This window comes from Scylla paramamosain, chromosome 22 (assembly GCF_035594125.1).
Source record: "Scylla paramamosain isolate STU-SP2022 chromosome 22, ASM3559412v1, whole genome shotgun sequence".
NCBI classification, from domain to species: Eukaryota; Metazoa; Arthropoda; class Malacostraca; order Decapoda; family Portunidae; genus Scylla; species Scylla paramamosain.
The window spans coordinates 288032-303996 of NC_087172.1; the positions used below are offsets into that span (position 1 = coordinate 288032).

Below are 15965 nucleotides of genomic sequence, written 5' to 3' on the forward strand. Positions count from 1 at the left end.
TAAAAATCAAATGATATGTTCCTACACTCAGGTGTGAGGACAATTATATCAAATACAAGGCGACAGAGCTGGTATAAGAGGGCCGTGCCGCGCTGGCTGAGTGGCTGTGGCTGGCGTCTGGTGTGGCCCGTTGGCAGCGCGACAACGCCGGCGAGGGCCAATGAACGGCCGACACCTGCTGCTGCTGCTACACTCCCGCCGCTTCTGAGCCGCTGCTGCACTGTCACACGCCTCCCGAAAGCGTGTTCCCGGGTGAGTGGAGGACCAGGAAGGGCGGGGCGAGGGTAGGGCGCTTCATCAGGCACCAGGAGCATTGACAAGGGCGGCACTGCCCTGCAGACTGACACCTGGGAAGGCACCGAGTCTGGCCTGCTGTCCAGGGGGTCTGCTAGCCGCCGGGGGTCTGGTGGGAAGCAAATGCAACTGTTTTGAGAGTGTGGCAGGTTTAGAGACACGGTAAACATTAGTGTGATGGTAATATTTGCCTCCTTAAAGCCTCACTTGTCATCTTGGCGGCCCCGTATTGGTGTGATTTCAGAAAGCCGCATCCCACAGAGCTTCCATCCTCCCCTGTCATGCTGCACACCTGGCCCACAAATCTCGTTATTATATGTGTTTTTATGAGTAAACAGTGTCGGTGAATTTATAATTCATTGAAATTCCTCATTGATAGGTTTATCATGGTTTGACAGATGGCCACACATGCCTGTCCCGGGACAGTACAGGTGGTGTTTGGTCTCCTTTGAACTCTATGTGCCCATTAAAATCTTCTGTCGCTATGAGTGAATGCAAATTTTCAAACATTATGCTCTCAGTTTTTTGCTTATATTATTTCTCACTGCATCATTAACACTAAGGTACACTACAGTTGAGGCTTTTGTTTAGTATAGGATGCATGAATATACATTTTTAGTGGTTCTGAACTGGTCCTGCCAGAGTATTCCACTGGCCGTTATCTTCATGTCACCACATGTTTAAAACCATTTTTGTCCATACAACATGGTTGAAAATCCTTGTGAATATAAGAGTGCACCTAACTTAGTACTCAAAACTTTGTCATGTGTGTGGAAGGCACCAAGAGAAAATTTATTGAAGGAGAGGTGAACCTGATATCCCTGGTTGCCAATCAGCAGCAGGCTACGCTCTGTCACACCACACCTTTCACACAGCCAATCAAATGAGAGCACGTCATGCTAATCTTCGAGATGGTCCCCTCATATTTTTGTGTATATCATTCAGTCTATGGAAAATTAACTGTGAATACCACTTGAATTGAAAACACCATGAGTTATGTGGATGTTTCAGCCTGAGACCTGGGAAAGAAACAAAGAAAAAAGCATGATCTTGGCCAGGGTTATACAAGTTACCGGACCAAGAAAAATGTTCCTAATCATGAATGGTGAGCCATGCAAGTGTGGGTGTTTTGACAAATTAGGCCATCCTTGTATCATTTCTATATATCATTAAACCACCTCATTTTTTTTACCCTGCTCCTCTCTCATGCTATCAATATTATATATACACATATCATAAAAATTCATCTCTTTAATTTCCTCTGGATTTCCATTAATCAAACTACTGTTACCAGTCACCAGCTCCTCTGCTTCCTTTTCTTTAGTTTCTGTTAATCCTTGAACATTTATTACTTTAATCTTTATACTCTTATTGTTTCTTTCTCTTTCTCTATTCTGTACACCAGCAGTTCATTCCATATTGGTTTTGTCTCCCACTCTTTTAATTTTGCCCCTCTGTATCTTCCATTGGCCTCCCTGTCTTTTCTCCTTTAATTTTTCCTTTAGCATTGCATTATATTCTCTTTCTCTCATAGTTTTGTCTGGTGCAATTCAAATTATACTCATAGCTTCCTCATTACTCTCTTGTAGCTGCCCTTCCCTCTTAAAAACCTTCCATTTATCATATACATTACTTAGGCATAGTATCAGAGGCCTCTCTCTCCCTCTCACCTTCATTCTTTCTCCATCTATGCTCCTTCCACACCCAATTTCTCATGAAAAACATGATCACAAATTTCTCTGTCCTCTTTCTCTCTCCTGCTTTCTAGCCTTAGCCTTCTGACTTTCCCTAAGATTGAAAACTATTATATTCTTTCTCCTTTCTTTGTTATTTTTTTTTCTTCCAATTCTTCCATCACTTCCAGTCACTGTCCTATCCATCTCTTTCTCTCTCACCTTCATCCTTTCCTCAGATGTTACAAGAGTTTCATTAATTTTTCATACTTCTTTTTCCACTTGTTTATCTCCTGCTTCAGGTATTCCAGGCCTTCCCCACCATCTTGTCTCTTACTACACTTCTTCCCAATTAACTATATCCATCTATTCATCTTGGTGTTTTTTTTAATCTTTCATCTCCTTTGAGTTGTCATTTTCCTCCATAACTTTCTGTGCTTGCCTCAGTGTCACCCCCTGTAGGGTTGCAGTCTGCACTCAACCACAGCATCTTATGTTTCTTGAAGATTTCATAGAGCTCAACATCCGCTTTTCACATCTAATATGGTACCATACCTCACAGTTGTCGCACTGCAGGCTGTCTTCATTGCTTCTAACTTTTCTGATGCATTGCTTGCAATATTCTTTTTCCACACTTCTGATTCTCACAACTTCACAAGCCTCATCTATTCAATGCTCCTTGAAATTCATCCTTTGCATCCTTTGCACACACGTTTCTGCCTTCCTTATCTGTTATTTGCCTCAGATTCTGCCATGTTACTGACATCCCAATCCAGACAGCAAACCTGCTCTTGCTGTGGAAATCAGTCACCATATCATGTGTTGAGAGGCACACTGCTGGTGTACAGATATTACCCAGGCTCAGGGATCCATGGTGAATGTATTGATGCTGTACTTTAATTATTGTTCCAGACAGCAAATTTTATTGTGTTGTATCACAGATTATTATTTTTTGGCACAGTATTTTAATAATAAAAGGGAGAAATCTCCTGTCAAGCCTTGGACTGGGTCACCTGGCACAGTGTTTCCCAACACAATCTCTTAATGGCAAATAGTTATGGTCATTTTTGATGAAGTGGAGAAATCTCTTGTGAAACCTTGGACTGGGTCAGCTGGCACAGTGTTTCCCAACACAATCTCTTAATGGCAAATAGTTACGGTCATTTTAAAAATGAAAATAAATGCCAAGTGTAACTCCACTGATCTGCGGCTCACATGAGATTCAAGCTGACAGGGAAGAGGTTTGCCAGAATAATTCCTCACTTGACTAGCATATCAGCTTTAATTTCTACACCAGCACTTTTCATGGTATAAGCTGTCTTTAAACATGCTGTGTTTGCATGCCTGAAATTGATTAATTTTAACTTCAGCATAAGTGTGGCCTGTAATGGTCACTTTTCATTCAGTGTTATGGAATACCGTTCATTTCGTGTTTATGCTTTGTTAAGGTGTCAGTATGTTCCCTATTTAGTGATGCTAGTGCAGTGTACAGTGGTATATCTGCAGTGTTGAACAGTACACAGTAAGTAGGTGTGGCCATCCTCATAAGTTAGATATTTATATTTGGAGTGTTGTGAACCCCTGTGTCACCTTTCAAAAGCCAATATTTATGTCTTTTCTGCTTGAGGGAGCTTTCTTAGCTTCTCATATCCTGACAGGCATGTATGTGCTGTTGGGTAAATGGTACCTTTAGAGACACATGCTCGAATTTCCTTTTTCCCTTTCTGTATCTTTAACAAACTTGGCACCCTGGTGGGAATTTTTGATTTTTGGGTGGGGAGTAAAAATTGGTGAAATTCAACTTGCTAAACCAAACCAAGGGAGCCAGAGTCAGGTTCGAGATGTCTCGGCAAAAAACAAGGGCTAGATAGCAGTCTTCACGTAGTGACTAACTTTAAGATGGGACAAGCTCTGATAAATCTTTGATAACTCCTTGTGTTCTACAGGCCAAGATGTCCACATCAATACTGAGTTACCGCACCCGGGGATGGCTCCGGATGTCTGTGGAGAAACAAGACACCCTCCTCAAAATGGCTGTCCTCTCCCTTGCTGCCATTCTCTGTAAGTACCAAAGAAGAACCAAATTGAATAACAATAGATATGTACAAATTTAATGATATTTTAAAGTTTGGAGACACTGATGGAAGCATTTTCTTGGTATTGTAACACTTCTGTATATTTAGAATTTATTGAATGCAAACGGTGAAATGACTAAGTATAGATCTTCTATTACAAATGGTCTTTTGGAATCTTATGCTATTTCCTTTTCTGTGTCTCATAAATGCTTTCCCCACAGCTTTCTCATGCAGGTTGTTCTCCGTTCTTCGCTTTGAGTCTGTGATTCACGAATTTGATCCTTATTTCAATTATCGGACGACCAAGTTCTTAGCAGAGGAAGGATTCTACAGCTTCCACAACTGGTTTGATGACAGAGCATGGTACCCACTGGGGAGGATTATTGGAGGTGTGTGTTGCAGACATTTGCCAACTATTATATATTTGAGTTAAGGGGAAAGGGAGTTAAGGGGGAAGGGAGAGATGGAAAAAGAATGAAGAGTGAGGGATAATCAGATAAAGAATTAAAGGGAATAAAGGGATTAATGAAAGCATTTGGTTGGAGGGAAGAATAGAGAAAAAATATTGGTATGAATACTACACATCATGTCTTGAAGCTATGGATTTTATGAAAATTGTTTGTACTTTGTTTATGGATTTTAGAAATGCAATATTTCCTAATGATATTCGACTCCTTTTATTCTGATATAGATTTTTAAGCTCCATCACTCTCATTGTTAACCACAGAGGAGGCAGTATCTAGCCATATTTTGTGGAGAAGCATACATAATTATAACTCTTATTCTATCAGGCACCATATACCCTGGGCTGATGGTCACCTCAGCATCCATATACCACATTCTGAACTGGCTGCATATAACCATAGATGTTCGCAATGTGTGTGTCTTCCTGGCTCCATTCTTTTCCTCCCTCACCACCATTGTCACCTACCACCTGGCCAAGGAACTCAAGGTATAGTCATGACAGATGAATCAGAGAGGAAGATGCTGAAACATTATGGAAATAAGTTTAGGCTACTCATTTTGGAACTGATTAGTATTTCATGGTAAAATATGTCTTTTAAAATCATGAGTTACAGAATGAAGGGATCAGTGGTGAAATTAAAGAATTACATAAATGTAAACCTAACCCAAACATCAGATGAAAATGCTTGTTATTTCATTATTATCAAGAAAAATGACTTAGTTTCAAGGATGCATTAACATTCACATTACTGAAACCACCTTCACATTACATCTCTTAGACATGTTTTTAATCAGGTTATGTGCAAAATTAGGTATCTTAGTGAAGTGATTTGTCAAGTATCAAAGTAGTACACAATAAGTATCCCATTCCTTACAGCACTGCCCTACCAAGCATTGGAAAGTATGTTTTTCTTATGAGCTGAAAATATTTATGTTCTCATTTCTCCAGAGTCCAGGTGCTGGTCTGGTAGCTGCCGTCATGATTGCCATCGTCCCGGGCTACATCTCTCGTTCAGTGGCTGGGTCCTATGATAATGAGGGTAAGGGTGCTGCTCACTCCTTCGTGCATCCTTTGGGAGAACAAATAAAGACAGATACTTGGAAACATTTTATAGGGAATGCCTGTAGAGTGATCATCTTCATTTTTGCAGGGAATAGACTTAATAATGAACATAAATTTGCATTGGAGAAAATGGTTTATACAAGTCCCCTTAATTGTGGGTGCCAGCAGATAATAATACCTAACTCAGCTTTTGTCCATTTTACTTTATAAGTATTTTTTTTTCTTGTGTACAAGGTTTCCTTTTTAATTTTCTTCATTTACCCTCAGCTTTCTTTCAACATTCCTTTGATTGTCTGGTGTATGTACAGGTAATTTTACACATTTCATTGTGAAGTGAAGAGTGGAGATGCATGGCTTTTGTTTTGTATGTAAGGAACACTAAAACAAAATTTGTTTTCCCACAGGTATTGCCATCTTCTGCATGTTGCTGACATACTACATGTGGATCAAGGCAGTGAAGACTGGGACACTCTTCTGGTCAACCATGGCAGCTTTGGCCTACTTCTACATGGTACCTCATATGATGACAGTTTTGGCTGAATTAATTTTAGTGAGATCATGAAAGTCACAGTATGGTGATGGAAGCTGTACTAGTAGTAGTGTGGTGGGCTGTGAGACTTTCCTTTTTCCGTCATGGGCCAAAGGGGCTGAGTGAATGGTGTATGTGAGTGTGTGGTGCCTTGTCTGGGCTACCCTGTGTGGGAATGCTGACCTGATATAGAGATAGGTAGATGTTTGAAGTTGTATTATGGTGATGGGAGCTGTGTAAGTGACAGTATGGTGGAAGTTGCATTTGTCATGACTGAGATGTTGCACAATATTATAGATGTTTGTTGTCAGGTTACTGGATTAATTGAGTTTTATATCTTTCTCATTCCATCTTCACTTAATGCAGGGTTACCACAATGATGATGATAACATTTTTTTCCAGGTATCATCTTGGGGAGGCTACGTGTTCCTCATCAACATCATCCCCTTGCATGTGCTCATCCTCATGATCACTGGCCGCTTCTCCCACCGTGTATATGTTGCCTACTCCACCCTCTATGTCATTGGCACCATCCTCTCCATGCAGATTTCCTTTGTGGGATTCCAGCCAGTCTCCACCTCAGAGCACATGGGGGTGAGTGTGTCAGGTTTTGCTCTACCTGTGAGGTCTTTTGTAATTTTTGTTTATTTCTTTGTCTGCAACCTTTTCTCCCCTTGAAATAGTGCTGACTTGTTAATTTTTGTGATTTGCATACTGTGAGGAACAGCTTTAAAGTGATTAGTGATTCTTGCTTGCTGGATGTTGGATTTACTGTAGCTATGAAGTCCCTTGTATTTTGAGGTAATCTTTTTGTCTCCACAGTTTTCTCTCCCCTTGAAATACTGTTGACATATTACTTTTTTGTCACTTGCATACTGCGTTAAGTGTGAGGTGAGGTGCAGTTTTACAATGATGATTCTTGCTGGATGTTGGTTTCTTCAGGTATAGATATCCTTTTAGAATTTAAGACTCAGTGTTGTTTGAATTGATACCCAAATTCATTGCTTGGGCTTGTAGAAAATGGCATTGTGATTGGTAGGAGTAAGCTTGTTGTCTAAATGCTTTAGTTACTTTTCTTAGCTTCACTTCAATATGTCCAGAGGTGTACTGATAGTCTGTTTACCTGCCCCTTCCCAGGCATTTGGTGTGTTTGGTCTGTGCCAGATTCACGCCTTTGTGGACTACGTGCGTTCAAGGCTCAACAAGGCACAGTTTGAGGTACTGTTCCGTGCTGTCATCTCTACGGTGGCGGCCACTGGCGTGCTGGTGCTGGTGATGCTGACAGCCATGGGAAAAATTGCTCCATGGACAGGCCGCTTCTACTCACTGCTGGATCCCTCGTATGCCAAGAATAACATCCCCATCATTGCCTCCGTCTCTGAGCATCAGCCCACTGCCTGGTCCTCCTTCTACTTCGACCTGCAGATGCTGACCTTCATGTTCCCTGTTGGACTGTATTTCTGCTTTTCCAATCTTACTGATGAGAATATCTTCATCATTCTCTATGGAGTCCTCAGTATCTACTTTGCCGTAAGTTTTTCCATAACTGGTTTTGATTCATTGTACAGGGTTGTTTGAACCCATGACAGGCCTCCTAATATTACTTATTCCTGTCCACTGAATCTAAGAAGTTTGACATTTTCTTGGTGTGTTCTTTACATTAGAAAAGTTAAAATATTGTGGTTCACTCCCTTGCAGATATAGAAGTATGAAGGAGAAGCATGTGAAAGCACTAAAAGGAGGAAACTGATAGTATCTTTGGGTTTTCTGATGAGAGTGCAGGATAGGGCAGTTTGCACAGAGCTGAAAAAAAAAAAAAAGTGATTTTTGAATAGTGCCAACATTGAAATAGTATGTGAGTGTTGAGAAAAACATGAGAACACAATAAAAGATAGGAAACTGGTAGTGTATTTGCATCTTGTAATGAGGATGCAAGGTAGGACAGTGTGCATAGAGGTAGATAAGGTGTGTGATTGTAGAAGTGCCAACATTGAAGTAGTATGTGAGTGAGAGGGAAAAAGCATGAAAATGCATTAAATGGTAGGAGACTTATAGCATCTTTGGGTATTGTGACTTAGATCCAAGGTATGATAGTGCATACAGAGGTAAATGCAGATTAGTGCCAGCACTGAAATGGTATGTGAGTTAGGTACTGATGTGGAGTGAAGGTATAATAAGAATAGAGTTTAATTTATTCTCTTGCCTCGGCAGGGAGTAATGGTACGTTTGATGCTGGTGTTGGCTCCTGTCATGTGCATTCTCTCTGGCATTGCTGTGTCCTCCATGCTGTCTACCTACATGAAGCAGATCGATGAAGTGAAGACAGAAAAAAAGAAGACCAAATTTGAGGGCAACTATTTCATGCGCAGTGAGGTAGGCTCGGATGTTTTTAATTTTTTAATTTTCACATTATTTTGTTTTTGTGTGGAGGAAAGGTAGGTTAGTACAAAGGTTGGTTTCAGACTTTGTTGACCAAAGTTTTCATGGTAAGGTGAGCTCTTTGGTTTCCAGGATCAGATATTTCTATCTAACATTCCAAATTATTTATATCTTTATTGTCAGTGGTACTAAATCTTAACTTTTTTTTAATCATGTCCGTTTAGGTGCCTAGTCTCACTGGACCTACATGTTCACAATTATATGTTGTTTCCTTTATTTAGATTGTTATAAGCTTAAATGTGAAAAAAATATCAAAATATCAGTAGCATGTATCTTTTTACATCACTATATTCACCATCTTCATGCTTTGTTTGTTGTTTGATGTAGACCATTTCTTGCTTCATATCAATTGTCTGTACACACACACACACACATTGAGAGAGAGAGGTGATTGCTAAAGTGTGAACATTGCTGCACCAGATTGCAACATTCTTTGTGTGCGTTATGTCGGTGTTCCTGGTGATGTACACACTCCACTGCACTTGGGTCACCTCGGAGGCATACAGCTCCCCTTCCATCGTCCTTTCTGCCCGCGGCCACGACGGGTCCAGGATTATCTTTGATGACTTCCGGGAAGCTTACTACTGGCTGAGACACAACACCCCTCAGGTTAGCAGTGCTTGGTGATTCCTCCTGTTCGTTAGTGCATGGCTTGGTGTGATTGTGGTTGGAGAGAGTGCTCACCATTCATTCCACTCTTGGAAAGTTTGTTTTGGTTCACATAATTACACCAAATTATATTTTTCTCATTTCATTTTGCTAAAGTTATTTATCACATTATTTGCTTTTTTTTTTAATCCCTTAATGTGAAGAGTGTGTGTGTGTGTATATGGGTGTGTGTATGTGTGTCCGTGCATGTGTGGATGAGCGACTGCTGCTGTTATCTTCCCCTGGTAATACTGGTAATGTTCATGATTTGTGTAGGATGCAAAGGTCATGTCGTGGTGGGACTATGGCTATCAGATCACCGCCATGGCCAATCGGACTATACTTGTGGACAACAACACCTGGAACAACACCCACATATCCCGTGTGGGTCAGGCCATGGCCAGCACGGAGGACAAAGCCTATGAGATCATGCAGGAGTTGGATGTTGATTACGTGTTGGTGATCTTTGGAGGGCTTACCGGCTACTCCTCGGATGGTAAGGGAGTGAGTGCTTCTGTTGGGCCATTAAACTCTGTAATTGTTGGTACCCTTTTACGGAAGTTCCCTGCATGATAGAAGACTGGCTGTTCGTTTTTGAGGCATGTATATACACCATGCATGTTTGCATCCTTGTGACTTTACCCTCTCCTGTATTTTCTACTCTCTCCTCCTTATTCACAGGTCTGTCTGGCAGCAGGTAAATGTTAATTAGGTGTCATCTGTGGTGGTTTGAGATGCTCAAACATTTAGTTGTATATTCTCTGTCTTAGCAGCAGGATGCATTTTTCATGCATGACGGAGGCTGGCAGAAGACACGAATGGGAAAAAAATTCATGTTAATTTGTTCCTAGCTTCATATTATATTTGTAAAATCTTTTAATACTTGCCCAAACTGGAGAGGTGTCCATCTTCATCAGAATACATTTTCTGCTATTAATGGAATATATACATGAACAAGGTAGCTAAAACTAATATATATATATATATATATATATATATATATATATATATATATATATATATATATATATATATATATATATATAATATATATATATATATATATATATATATATATATATATATATATATATATATATATATATATATATATATATATATATATATATATATATATATATAGCTAGAAACTGCCATAACTGGGATTGAACTCGCAACATTGTGGCTGTTATGAAGGTTAATAATAAGCTTAACAACACACACCTGATTGTGTTGTGCTCTGATGCTCCATGTGTATCTGAACAATCTCAAAATACTAATTTGTAACTTCATATAGATTTTTTTAAATGGTTATATTTTGGGGGGTTGTCAGTAGATTCTCAGCATTTAATTTCCCTAATCACCATTTTGAAGTGCTCCTTACATACATGCATATATTGGCACCATTTACCCCATGGCTTGTGACTGGTCTTCTGAGACACATCCAGCTTTCATACACATGTTATTCAGTTTCATGATCATGATACCAGGTTTTCCAGTTTACTTTTTCTCTTTAGACATACATCTTCCTTAGCATTGGAGGGATTGGCCTCCAGTTTGAAGTTGGAGTGAGGCATTGTTCTGATATCAACCTTTTTGTCTGGTTGGTGGAAGTAAAATGTTACTTGCCATGCATATCTCTTACAGATGGGGGGAAAAAAAATTAGTCTCGCCTGTACATAATTATGATGAACCAATCATCTTCAAATATTAGAGAAAGAGAGAGAGATTACATAATGTAAATTATCAGTTGAAAAATTCATTCATAAGTATTGTAAATTGTAGCAGAAAACATGATTACCTCCTCATTCTTGATGTTTCCACTGTCAGATTCACAAAAAGAAAAAAAATAAGCTGTGTTAGAAATAGAAAATGTGTGGTTTTAAGGAGTCCACTTTGTCTCGTATTCCTTGGTGCTTAGGAATAGGACTTGGTGGTACGAGTGTTCTTGTACCTGAAACACAGTAACAGCTGGAAAAAAGCCATTTGCCTGAAGATGTGATTACAAGCCAAAACAGTGCTTGTGGTTCTGTGTTGGAGCATGATTTCTGTGTGTACTGTGTTCTTAGTCACTCAGAGATAAGCTTCCTCCTTGTAAAAAGAGGAATTTGATGCACAACTATAGATTAATTTATTTTGCTGTTGAATGGAATAATCTTTCTCTCATTAATATGTTATGGATGAAATTGCATTGTGTACAAGTGGTGATATAAAGGATTAGTGTAGACTGATTGTATCTTCCCAGACATAAACAAGTTCCTGTGGATGGTGCGAATTGGTGGCAGCACTGAGAAGGGCACTCACATCAAGGAGCATGACTACTACACGCCAGCCGGGGAATTCAGGGTGGACAAGGAAGGTTCCCCAACACTCCTCAATTGCCTCATGTATAAGATGTGCTACTACAGATTTGGGCAGGTGTATACTGAAGGAGGTGAGTCGAGTGCAAGTTTTTATCTTTTGCTTTATAAATATTTGGGAAGTAGTGATAAACACACACACACTTGCACGCTTGATATTTGGTTAAAAAGAGTAAATATGTCCAAAAATTATGAAAATTCATTTACAAATTTAGCCACCATAAATTGTATAATTCTTGATAAAATAACTTTTTTCCAGCAAGTTAGCTGCTGTTATTTTCCCAAATATTATTCTGTTTCTTGTTTCAGGAAAACCTCCTGGCTATGACAGAGTACGAAATGTTGAAATTGGGAACAAGGACTTTGAGCTGGATGTGCTTGAGGAGGCATACACAACAGAACACTGGATTGTGCGTATATACAAGGTTAAAGACTTACCCAACAGAGGGGCCTAGAAATGTGTCCTATTATTAGAAATGTGCAGAATTGGATTACCAGTTTTGTGTGATTCATCAGTTTCATATTAAATTGTTGAGGGTGCTTTTCTTCAGCATTGTTGTTATGCGTGCAAGTTTCATGATCACATTCCTTCTGTGTGATGACATTTTGCTGTGAATGTTGCCAGTCACCAGAGTGTCATGGCTTGGTGAGTTGTGGGAGGGTTGGAGCATCCCCAGGAAGGGTGACTGGGGGATGTTGAGCCTTGGGAGGTTACTGACATGCCAGTATCAGTTAGTTACCTTGTTACATATAGAAGAAGGTTTGTGATTTACCTAATTTTATTTTTTATATTTCTACCCAAGAATGTTTCTTTAAAACATCCTCATGCCAATGTATTCATGTACATAACACTAAAGCAATGTTTTACATGCTGTATTTTTTATAACTCATGATGTTGCACTGTTGTATAGCATTGGAGATTGTGGATAGTGTGAATTCAGCAAAGGCTTGTAGCTGTAGATAAGGTGATCATTACCCTTCTTACTCGTTTCTTTAAACTGGCACAGACATGCCTCGAGGCATTTGCACAACTGTGAACACTTTACAGCTATGACCACCACCACCACCGCTGCCACCACTACTGTCTTTGTACTAATGTTCTGTATTACTGCAACTACTTCCACCACTTTGGTTATGCAACTCGAGTGAAGGAGTCATTTGTTGTGATTACTTGTTTTGAAGTTTTGCCCTGAAAATTTTGCCAAACTTCAAGGTGAATTAAGCCGATACATGCAACAGATTGATACAAAATAGCAAAATTAATTTTTCAACTTTCAAGTGTTATTTTCTGTCATTATTTGTAACTTGCATCATCATCACAGCACCTGTTAAAAATGTTCATCTGTTAACTTTTTACTTTAGTGAGGAATAAGGGAACACTAAGCATCCTTTATTAAATATGTCTGTGGATGTCACCTGAAGACCACAGAGGAAGCTCAACATGTTAGTTGTTCTACCAGTATTTGTCAAATGTGTCACAAACTTGGTCATTGCTGGATGGGTCTGGTTGTGTGATGTGCTGATGTGCTTTATCTGTGGGAGTTAAATAATTATTATTCTATATTTGTGGCTGTCTTTCTATATGTAACTAACCCTCCACCATCAGGACAGACTGGCAACAAGAGATAACAAGATTTTTGTTATTGTGTTGTATTATTGAAGCCTAAATTAGTTGGTTTGGTTCTTTTGAAATTGAAACTAGCTTTTTTTTTCATGTATTTTAACTTTATTGCAAGATGATCTTGCCACCATGACATTTATACAAAGGAGGAAGGCCTTGGGCTAGATGATGTACAAAAGTGCTCAATGTAGCTGTGCCTGGGAGAAAATTAAACTTCATTTTCAGTATTTGAAATTAACTCATACTCCTTAGAAAATGCTCTTGCTTTATAGTTTCTAAGAAAATATGGTATTTTCAGTCCTAATGTGCCTGATTATTAGATCACTAGAAGGATTTATATTTGTGATTTTGCATATTGATCATATCACTAAGAAAGCTTTATGGTATACAAGATATTGATTCATCAAGGCAGGTTTGAGTCTCATTCAGTCCTTGACTCAGTAGGCAATGATGTATTTGCAGAAGGGAAGCCTGTGGAAGGCAGTGGCTGGGGCTCCTTTGGACGAAGTTGCTGTTGTCGTCGCATTTGAAGGATCTTACGAAAATTGATCAGGTCTTCTTTGAACTGGCGACTCCGAAAATTGTAGACCCATGGATTCCATGCTGAATTTGCCATGAATAGCCACCATGCAAAGTGGGAAAACAGGTGGTGATGGAAGCGGTACAACAAGGAATTGAGGACGATATTGATTATCAAAGGAATAGTGGAAGTGAGGAAGAGGATGAACATCAGTATCATAGTTGTCAGCACGTAGCGGTTGTCTTTACTGTACTGCTTGGAAGCTTTCATTTTGAGTCTCCTCCACTCTTTAGCCACATGCAGCTGTTCCTTCACGAAGTTTCTTATGGCCAGTGCTGAGAAGGTAACAACAGAAATTCCCAGTGTAAAGAAAATAACAACCTGCCCATGGTAAATGATAAGGCGGACTCCACCTTGACCATACCATGATGCACCTGTTGGCAGTTTTTCAAAGGTAAGCCACTGAGCAGAGAGTCTTCCATCATCATGAGCTGCAAACCAGAGGGCATTAGCAAGGCTAGTAATCCAAGAGAAGGTAATAGCCAGCACAGTGCGACCATAGCTAAAATAGTCCTTGTACCTCAGGTACCGGCCAGTAATGACAAACCTCTCTACACTGAGCACTAGCAGCATGAGCAGCGATGCTGTGGATGTGATGTGGAACAGAACAGACTGGAATATCATGAATCCACTTGGTGTACGGAAGCTGTGTGTGGTGTACGTTTTCCAAGTTGAATTAACAAGTTCAGTAAGGTCATATGCAAGCTTCATGTTTGGTTCCAACTTGATATAAGTTGGTGGAAAGAGAAAAGGCCACAGGTGGTTTACAAAGGATGGCACTATCACAAAGGCTGCAGTGAGCATGTCTGAGAAGGCTAGGGAAGTTCTGAGCATACTGGATTCCTGTCTACGATGTCCCCCCCGGAACATGATGACCAGCACCAGCAAGTTGCCTCCAATGCTCCCCACCATCACACAACCCACCATCACTACCAGCAACACCTCTCCTGCCTGGCACGCCACTGGCATGTAGCTCCAGGCACCATTGAGTCCGTGAGCTTCAGGTAGGCCAGCCCATATCACTGTGTAGTAGGGATAGCAGCAGGGCCAGTGAGTGTTCAGAAACAGGTAAAGTGTTCCATTGTATTTTCGCTTAATATGTTTGAGACTCCTAGTCATGTAACCACAAGATGGAACACCTGATGCGGGCAGTGCATTAGTGAGGCGGTAGTGCAGACTCCCAATCTTGCCGTCCATCACGTTCTGCCATCCCTGGCAAAATTCTTGGAAGCACACCGTGTTATTATCCAGTAGGAAACTAGCGAGGAAAATATCGTTGGAGGAATGAGGACAGATACTGGAATGGAAAAACGCTACACGGTCTTCCCAGCATATGGTAAGAAAATCCCTCTCCTCACACTTATTAAAGCTTCGAAAAAGTGGCAGACAGAAGTTTACATATGCTTCATTTGTTATAACTTTCAGTAGCCCAATGTGCGACTGGTAATGGCCGTACTTCAGTGTCTTTGCTTCTGTCAAAGCGTATACAACATTGCAAAGCATCATGGTGTTTCTGAAAGATGTTAGCCACATCCTCTCATACTGTAAGCAACTTTCCCACAAGGAACCATGGAATTCAGGAGAAAAGGTTTTTGGAGGATGGTCACAGAGGTACATCTTATGAAAAATACTAAGCTCTGATGGGGGTTCTTGTGCAGGAGTTGAGGCAACTGGATCATTGGTGGTGGATGTGGAGGGTAGTGTCACATTTTCTATAATATGTGAATCCCTTTGTGTCATACCTGTAAAATCAGTAGCTTCACGCCTAAGTCTTGTAGGATGAGCCTGGTTATTGCTCCATACAGTCTCATTGAATTCTTCTATCATCACCTCAGTATAGTTGTGAATAATGTGTTCTAATTCTAAAGCCACAAGATGAACAGTTGTCTCTACAATATCTCCATTGATCGTCCCTGATTTGTCTCGGTCATCAAGGTCTTCAGGTGCATGCGGAAGAGCGGGGTATTCGCTCTTACTGGGCTTCTGCTGCGGATTAATCCTTGTATATATTTGAGGTTTTTGTGATGTTATCGTTGGAATGACGCTGTTTTCCTGTGATGATACAATGCCAACTGAAGCCACAACAGCGAGGAGGATGGACAGTATTCTTGAAAGAACCAAGCAATATGTGGCTCCCATTCTGTGAAATTCTGGAAGAAAATATAAATGCATATTAGCGTAACGTATTTTATGATCGCTTAACTATGATAAAATTTAA

General features: G+C 40.1%; 2 protein-coding genes across 7 annotated transcripts in view; one reads left to right on the forward strand and one right to left on the reverse strand.

The window, feature by feature from the left end:
• Positions 1 to 13394, forward strand: LOC135111380 (dolichyl-diphosphooligosaccharide--protein glycosyltransferase subunit STT3A-like). 4 transcript variants are annotated; one of them, XM_064024597.1, is made up of 13 exons: positions 1 to 252; positions 3914 to 4028; positions 4264 to 4431; positions 4834 to 4994; positions 5457 to 5547; positions 5975 to 6081; positions 6502 to 6693; positions 7237 to 7629; positions 8311 to 8472; positions 8959 to 9147; positions 9463 to 9682; positions 11432 to 11620; positions 11856 to 13394. In XM_064024597.1, exons 1-13 carry the CDS (start codon positions 16 to 18, stop codon positions 11999 to 12001), a joined length of 2370 nt encoding a protein of 789 aa, XP_063880667.1. In that variant the 5' UTR covers positions 1 to 15; the 3' UTR covers positions 12002 to 13394. The 4 variants fall into 4 exon arrangements, with proteins under 4 accessions (XP_063880667.1, XP_063880669.1, XP_063880670.1 ...); XM_064024599.1 differs by lacking the exon at positions 1 to 252 and adding an exon at positions 316 to 456; XM_064024600.1 differs by lacking the exon at positions 1 to 252 and adding an exon at positions 386 to 406.
• The window catches only part of LOC135111381 (uncharacterized), a 5924-nt gene continuing 3208 nt past the window's right edge, over positions 13250 to 15965 (reverse strand). For all 3 annotated transcript variants that reach the window (XM_064024603.1, XM_064024602.1, XM_064024601.1), the window contains exon 2: positions 13250 to 15897. In XM_064024603.1, the coding sequence (XP_063880673.1) occupies positions 13589 to 15886 (2298 nt within the window). In that variant the 5' untranslated portion in view covers positions 15887 to 15897 and the 3' untranslated portion in view covers positions 13250 to 13588. The remainder of the gene's footprint in view (positions 15898 to 15965) is intronic.

Excerpts from the sequence above, each read along its gene's own strand:
- LOC135111380 (XM_064024597.1), top strand. The coding sequence starts at position 16 with ATGTTCCTACACTCAGGTGTGAGGACAATTATATCAAATACAAGGCGA. Across the intron at positions 8,473-8,958 it reads ACTATTTCATGCGCAGTGAG|ATTGCAACATTCTTTGTGTG; the intron begins GTAGGCTCGGAT and ends TTGCTGCACCAG. Across the intron at positions 11,621-11,855 it reads GCAGGTGTATACTGAAGGAG|GAAAACCTCCTGGCTATGAC; the intron begins GTGAGTCGAGTG and ends TTCTTGTTTCAG.